General features: G+C 36.1%; 1 protein-coding gene across 1 annotated transcript; it reads right to left on the bottom strand.

Annotated features, from left to right (window-relative positions):
- Positions 1 to 463: 463 nt before the first annotated feature.
- LOC135685999 (signal peptidase complex subunit 3) lies at positions 464 to 7,888 on the bottom strand. The gene is made up of 5 exons (XM_065202135.2): positions 7,674 to 7,888; positions 6,275 to 6,348; positions 2,220 to 2,296; positions 1,116 to 1,234; positions 464 to 644 (listed from the first exon to the last, which is right to left on the bottom strand). Exons 1-5 carry the CDS (start codon positions 7,817 to 7,819, stop codon positions 512 to 514), a joined length of 549 nt encoding a protein of 182 aa, XP_065058207.2. The 5' UTR covers positions 7,820 to 7,888; the 3' UTR covers positions 464 to 511.
- Positions 7,889 to 8,473: the final 585 nt, after the last annotated feature.

Genomic DNA, 8,473 nt, shown 5'->3' with positions numbered 1-8,473 from the left:
TTATAAAGAAATTCAACCAAAATTTGTCTAGGCCTAAATTCATCAGATACAAAGTGATTGAGCTTTCCGTCTCGCCAATAAAAAGTCTTAACTGGTCGAGCAACTTGCTATGGCCTTTAAACAAAAGACAACAGAAACTATTTGAGGATTGCAAAAAACAATAAAACAGAACCTATTACTGTTGAGCTACCCTAAATATTCGCGAATTCAGCTGTGATTTCTTGAAGCCAAATGCACCCCAGTCAGGTTTCTAGCTAAGTATAGCTGTAAATCCATAACGCGATACTATAATGGGTATACCAAATACATATTAACGTGCTGACGTTTGAACGAATTGATTAATAAAAAGGCTGATCTCTCTTTTGAAAAACAAATTAATCTCCGAATAACATTCTTGGCAAGCATTTCATTGATGCAGTATAATCTTCTTCAATGGGAATATGGAGAAACACAAACAAAAATATTCCATAGAACGTATTTTCATTAAAGAACGAAATAACATAATTTCAACCTAGTGAGTTCTTTTGTACGTATAACTGTCCGGGAATGCAAACTGGTGCACACGATTTGACGTGTGACGTGGCAGCATTCCTGCATTTGGAACTGTGTTCCATGAAAAGGTCAGCGTAATATTTTTGTTGCCTCTGAAAAACGAAAAATACGAGTTTCGCATTAGCAGGGGCATACGTAAAGGAATAACTAACAAAAACGTTATTTTCATGTCCGGTGCCATTTTCAAGCTGAATCATTGTATCAAAAAGACGTATGATGTTTCAACCAAGATAAAAGGATTTCTGCGGATTTTCTATAAACAAGAGGATTTCCACGAAAGGTGATTCGTCCCTCGTTTTTCTGGAGAAAGGCAGGGCCGTCGCTATAGTTGGGGTGTGACACCCCCTTGAAAAAAATCCTTTCTTTGCCACCTAGGGGAGCTTCGGCAAATAATGGATGGCTCACCCACAAGAAGGATATCTAGAGCATCAGTACTGCGCATGGGCTGCCCTCCTGAAAATGTGATACAAATCGACACAACTAAATGAATCGACACAATCAAAAGGATATTATTTACATATTGAATCGATTAAACTAAGAAATTTATCCAAATGTATGCTCACCTCAAACCACCCACACCATCATCAAAGAAGTAATACTTAGTGTTCATATTACGAAGATCTATCACTGCTTTGTCGCCTCGTTGGATTATCTTGTCCCATAAAACCACTTGGTTCACCTCCTTCAAAACATTAAAATACCTGTTTTATAGTAGCTAGTCGTCAAGGCAGCACAAAAAATCAGAACTTAGACAAACGCTCGTTTGAATAAACAGAATAAATGGGAATTGTAACTGCGAACAGAGTTAAATATAATGATTCAAAATGCAAAGGAATATCCTTTTGAATGAAAGCTCTCTTGAAAATGCCAACTTGTGAAAATATGCTCCCTTTACAAACACCCCTCTTTGGAAAGGAGCAGATGCAGTAAAAGTATAGAAATCAATTTACTAGACTTTTTTGGATTCCTGTAAAGGGGAAATTTTCGGTAGAATCCTTTCCTATAAATTTTGACGTAACCAACTAAAACATTTTTTCAGAAGCATTTTTACAAATTCATGTCTTCAGGCTTAAAACTTATATTATACCTGAAGTATAAAAAGTCGCCCCTCTCTATAAATTCTTACCCCTAACAAACAAAAGCATAAACAGTTCAAAAATGACTCCAGCGTTTTTATATCTTGCTAATAACAGGATAGGATAGTCATATACGATAACTAGGAAACTATTTTTTTATTAATTTGAACAATTTCAAATTGTTCAAGACTAGATAAAGTGCATAAAAAGTTCTAATACAAACATATAAAAATACAATCTAATTTAGTAAATTAAACAAAATTTAGCTAAAATCTCATTAATCAGTTAATACTAATGAATATATACTGACAAAACATCACGCTATCAGCTTGACTTTTATAGGGAGGAGGAAGCTGGGCAAATGCCTGCCATTTTTTCAGGATTTCAAAAATTAATGGTTAATATAATTTGGCACTTTAAAGATTATTTTAATCTAATTCAAAATATTTTATTGACTGTCACTAAATTCTAATCATTTGTCTGACCTTTCTATAGGTCTCATTGTCTCAACCATAGCTAAATAAGGCTTGTATGTATGTACATTTAATAAGATTTGGCAACGTTTATTCACAGCAAAAGATCTGCACTCACGTTATTTTTGGTTTTGTACTCAGCTGTTGCATATAGAAAGAGCTGTTTGACATTCCAGTTGAATAACGGTCTCAAATCTGGAAAATAGTGACAACAGAATAGCGTAAAGAATGAAGTAGAATATTTTAATAATCAATTTAACACAAGTGGTCATTTTAATACAAACTGGAGAGAAATATTTATGTTTTGCTTCTGATACAAAAACAGCACTCTAGCTTGGTATAAAGAAACATTAAGCAGGCTTTCGTGGGAATTATATAGCAGGCGTGCGGTGGTTAGCGAAACATCCAGGCGTGCGGTGGCGTGTGACATTTTTTTCGCCAAAATTTATGGTAATCATAATAGATCTATGCACAATTTGCCAACACGACAATGATAACAGAAATACTTTTGATGAAATTTGCTTCGCTGAATTCTAAGCATAACTACTTAAATACATGCTATTTCTGAAGACTTGAGTATTTTTCTACACAAGTATAAACTGAGCTTATTTATAATATCAGCAAAAAATGGCACTACACGTACAGAAATATTTTTACCATGTCATATGCAGTTTTCATCGGCTTCAGTAATGAATCCTTAGCGGACTCATTGAGGGCTTGGCGTTCACCTGGTTGTAATAACCGCTTTTGCGTGTAAATCCGTTCCCCCAAAGGCTCTATGTTATCAAGATTGACAGCTATTTTACGTACTTCACTGGCCAGATGTCAATAATCCATAAATTATATGCATAAACTAAAATTATGGGCCATTAAATCATTAAATCAAATTTTGCCAACATCTAGATCTAGAGCATAGCTTAAAGAGGGGGGGGGGGGGGGGGTGTAGAAGGGTAGTGAACAGTGTGACCAGATCTCAATTTTGGAATTATGCCAAATTTGTCATAAAATTGTGCTAGATTTGCAAAAATTACGCTAAACTTCAAATCAAGGAAACGCTGCTCGAGAAAGAGGCTAACGCATGCTCAGAATAGCAGAAGTGGCCAGAGTTGCCATTTGGCCTTTTGACCACTCATCTAAAACCCAGAGTACTCATTCTTCATAAACAAAAAAGCAATTTAGATCGATAGTTTTGACGGCCAAATTTCTCGATTTTGGCAATTTTTTAAAACCCCTTGGCCTTCCTAAATTGATTTGGCAGATAAAGCAAAATTTGGCTGATTTCTGGCCACATGTTGCAAAAAACAGCGAAAATGCAAAGGAAACAAAAATTTCTGCACAGATAATATTCAAACCTTTTTTAAATAATTTCAAAATTGCAAATCGTGAATGACGAAACAAAGTAAAAGATAACAGACAGTTTTCGATAAAAGCAAGTGAAAACGTTTGTAACCTACAAAGCAAATTTTGATTAGGCTATCACTCCCCACAATTAGCAAAAATTCATCTTTTTTATACAGGGCCGGCGAAACCGGGAGAGCCGGGGGGGCTTGCCCCCCAACCCCCACTTTTCTGCAGAGCTAAAGAAAATTTTTAGGCAAAAGTGGAAATAAATGTAGTATATCATTCTGTAAGTAATTTTGCCTAGTATTCTCTTTAATGTGTACTTATCTTTACCTTGGTTGCTATGTCTTTACCATAGAAGACATACATAAAATTGAAGATGGGAATTAGATCGAAGAAATTGGTCATTGTCTAAGTTGTACAACGAGTAACAGCTTGGCTTAGCAAATAGATCGAGAAACCTAGTCCAGAATTACTTGGTGCCAGCACAAATTGACGGAGTTTCGTTTTTTCCATTGCCTAAACTTGGCACTCAAGGTCTATTTGCTAACGAACACTTTCTCAGAAACATTACAAAAAGAGAGAAATCAGCTGTTGAAGAAAAAGAAACAGCTGGAAAGAACTTTTTTGAGGACATGAGAAATAAAGTATGGGCAGATTTGTTCTTAAAAAGTATCATCAAGAAAACTTCAGAGTTTGATCGTTTGGATAATCCATTCCTACTGTGAAAGATAAAATTTAGATGCAATTATAAATTCTATTAAAACTCTTTTTGACCAGCGCAGTTTGAAAGTTTTAAAATCCAGATTTTTTTGTTAAAAGCACCTTATTTTGCGAAAAATTTAAGATCAGATGTTACAAAACAATATTCCAAGTGTACAAATTCCTTAAGCTTCTTATTTTAGTTGACAGTTCTTCTGTTTATATTCCATGTTTTTTAAACCTTGTTTCATTTATTTTTCTCCTCCATCTTATTTTGGGTACTTTTAAATCTAAAAAAAAGTTTCATTACGAGCTAAATAATAAAATGAACTCTGAAACTTTGCAAGATCTTTCCTTTTCCAAGTCAAGATCACAACAAACGAGACTATTAGACATGTTAGTAAACCAAAACAGTCGCTGGCCATCCCCAAGATACAATAATTCTTAAATTTTTCTTGCCGTCAACCATGGTGGTGGCCAGTGGCGTACCCAGGGCTGGAGCAGTGGGGGGGGGGGGGGGGTACCATAAATTTTTTTTGGACCGCGCCCTTCAAACACAAGCAAATGCGGGGAAACGCCTTTTTTGCAAAATTTTTCCCCATTATTTGATTCATGCTAGCTACGGTAAATAGCAAAGTATTTTACAATTACAGTTATTGCCACAAGCATACAGTATACTACAACCCCCCCCCCCAAATGAGTTTTACATCGTTTTTGGACAAATCTCGGGGATCATATTTTAGAAAAGTGGGGGGTCCGGACCCCTTGGGTACGCCACTGGTGGTGGCCTAACCTAAATCTTGAAAGGGCTTATTTGGCCCCTTCACTTTCAAATACGTTTCGCCGGCCCTGGTACAATAGATCCCATTATAACATACTCAGTTATTACGTACTTTCCGATCTAATGTACAGGTGTGCTTGGTCCTGGCAAAAGGTGTGCTTGATTTTAGACTTTTTACTTACCCTCGTTACAATCAGTGGCGGACACCTGGGGGGAAAAGGGAGGGGGGAGGGGCTGGCGAGGAGGGCGACTGCCCCCAATACTTTAGAGGGCAATGGTCTTTTATTCCAAAACAATGGGAAATGTGACGTCATCTTATTAAAACAATAGGCTTGCCCCCCCCCAATATTTCACCAAGTTTCCGCCCCTGGTTACAATGTACTTTGGATATAAGGTACTTAAAATACATTATAACTGGATTATACTGTATAATTCGTTTAGCTGGCTGAATTTGGATCCCAACCATAAAATATGTGGCTGCCAACTATTCCAAACATCTGGCAAAATCCTGAAAGTGGAAAGTCACAATTTTCTCCCAAAATGAAACCAAAGATGCTGGCGTAAAGTGTTTGCACTTGGTAGCAATAGATAATGGATTAATGGAAACAATGATTTTTTAAGAAATATCAGAATTATGCCAGAGTTATGCTAGATTCCAAATTATGCTAGATTTTATGCTAAATGACGATTTTTGACCAATGTTATGCTAAAAGCACAATATTTTGCCAGATCTAGTCACACTACTTGTGAAATCCGCAAATCGCTAATCTCGCTAAATTAGCGATCGAAAATGAAAATGCTGTTCATGAAACTTCGTTTCTATTGAAACGCCACTCTATTGAACGCCGCACCTTCAGCCAGCCATTTGGAAAAAACGCCGCCCTCTGATAAACGCCACCCTCTATTGAACGCCACACCTTCAGCCAGCCATTTTGAAAAAATGCAGCCCTCTGATAAACGCTGCCCTCTACTGAACGCCGCCCTCTACTGAACGCTGCATCTTGAGAAGCGGCGTTCATTAGAAAACACCAGTAATTATGAATCTTGCTCTCAAAATAAAAGTGGGTGTCTGATATTTTGCACCCCTGGAAAGCAGAAGGCATGCGCAGGGCAAGCTCATGCAATCGCATGCATTTCCGATGAAAGCATGAATAAGAGTTTGGGGAGGAAATTAAAAATGAAAGATTTTATGCAAGGAACTGTAGTTCTTCTGTTCCAAAATTAACATTATTTGGCAAAATCATGAAATCTCTGTTGAGCTAAAATCACTTCCAACCAAACACATAGACACCAAGATCAACAAATATGAAATGATTAAGAAATGAAGAATTTCCAATTTTATGACATACCTGCATCTATATCAAAAGTGAGAAATCCAAGGTCTGTGTAATCTTTAGCAACTGTGAAATCTCGAACACTTTTTCTAAAATAAAATTCCAAAAAGTAAGAAAAAAGAACAAATATTGTCTGAAGAAGGATAGGCAAAAATTCCTATATTCAGTAATGGTTGATTATTTGCTAAAGGCATTTTTAGTGTTTCTGCCAATAGTATCACCACAAAGTGAACTAGGGCAGACATGTCCACCTCAGTTTTCCCAGTGGTTAATTTTCAGATTTCTCCAAATCAATTGAAAAACTTTTGAGGAGGGGTTTGTCAGATTGATTTTGATTTTTGTTCTTGCAACAAAGCCCTCACTACTAAAAGTGCTGCTAGGTAAAGTTGCTTTCCCAAAAATTTAAAAAAAAATTTCACGGTAGACCAAAAATACTAAAAAAGGCATTTCCCATGTTTTCCAAGAGTATTGAGGGCATGGTCCAGAAATTTTTTTGTCCACCCAAGTTCTTTTAGGCTGGCATGGTTTTTGGTTTCTGTAAGTCTTAAGCTTTTTCAGCTAATTTACATTGTGACTGATGACACAAAATACAAATGGAACAGCAACATCACCAAACATGAAAAGACACATTCTGCTGAGATACAACATAAGTAGCTGCATAAAACTTTTCAGTCTTCATTTGCATTTCTATTATATAAATATTAAACACCAAGTATCAAGTTTGACAACTAATGTTATTTTGGCAGGCTACCTGTGTTCCAAAATACTTTTCTTAATTTTATGCTATTAGCATAGCCAAAGAGACCAGTTGTATGCAATCTCATTGGCCTGACAGGGTACTTTTAAAATGCCAATCTACTTCCATTCGAAACAAACAAGATTTTGACCTAATAGTTAAATTTGGCATTTATGTTATAACAAGCATATATGTCTTTTGTCATACTACTATCATAGACTAGCATACATTCATTTTAATAATATCACACTTAACAAGAAGAACATAAAGGCTTCTTTTCCGAAATGATAAGACCAACGTACGAACATACTCCCAGCCCCAGATAAGAAATTAGTATAGAAGAAAAAGTGTTTTTTACTTGTCTCTCATGCTAGTAAAATACAAGGGATTTTATGAGAAAATCCGCTATGTACTGAAAATGTAACGTTAAACTGTTATTGAGTGCTCTTAGAAACAATTTATGTGGCATGCAAGTAGAAAAATGTTGAAATAAGAACGACATTGGGTTTAAGGAACACTAGAGCCTCAATTGTCTAAAAAATAAGAACATCAAGACTCAAAAAAACTAATCTGGTTCTTAAAGATAAAAACTGTAAATCTGTGGCGCGCTCTTGTAGCCATCATATCCAGCATGGCCAGGCTAGGGAATGTTGCTAAAAATGAATAAAGGAGACTCACACTATCTGTTTATTGACATTCATATCTATCTGAAGCTCTCTGTGTCTGAAGAAGAACGTTGATGAAAAGCACCCAAAGGTGACGATTGCTAAAACAGTTAAGGTATACGCAAATACAACATTTGCACGTGAGAGAAAACTATGCATGGCTGCTTAGTTCATAGGCACCAAAGAAGTCAACTCTCAGCCATTGATTGATGAAGCCATCAGCCCTATTATCATAGTCTCGTTTCAAATTTGAAACGACGTTTGCTAGCCTCGTTAATCAAGCACTGATAACAACTTATCAAAAAGTTTCACGGAGAACAATGTATGAAAGTTTCAAGGAAATAGGAATGAAATTTTAAGAGGAAACATAACTTGTCTAAAAATTCACAGGCTTCAAAGCTTTAAGCAATTAGGGATAAAATCATTGGAGGAAGTCAAGAGTGAGGGATAAATCAATGTTTGAAGAAATACATCGTTTCAGCTACAGTTTGACACGCCCAGTAGTGGTCCTTTCGGGGGTTACGAGAAGTTTCTGTATTGAACGATGCAATTTAATCGAGACAATTCTAGAATTTACAGTGATTTTAAGAGTGATCTATAATCCTAAATCAAACATTAGTAGCTGTATCAATTATAGGATTGGGTTATTTGCCTAAAACATTGTCTGATTCGCAGAGCTACAATCCCGGACAAAAATAGTTGAGACTTTTCAAAAAAGCTTTATGTTTTCTCTTTCCTTTGAAAAATAGCTTCCCCATCCCCCCAATTTAAAGTTGAATGCATGATTTTGAAGCAAAAATGACAGTACTACAA

Source organism: Rhopilema esculentum, chromosome 6 (genome assembly GCF_057945365.1).
Source record: "Rhopilema esculentum isolate cy_ngs chromosome 6, ASM5794536v1, whole genome shotgun sequence".
Classification (NCBI taxonomy): domain Eukaryota; kingdom Metazoa; phylum Cnidaria; class Scyphozoa; order Rhizostomeae; family Rhizostomatidae; genus Rhopilema; species Rhopilema esculentum.
Note: the sequence above shows the minus strand (reverse complement) of the source record. Positions and strands in the feature narration are given on the sequence as shown.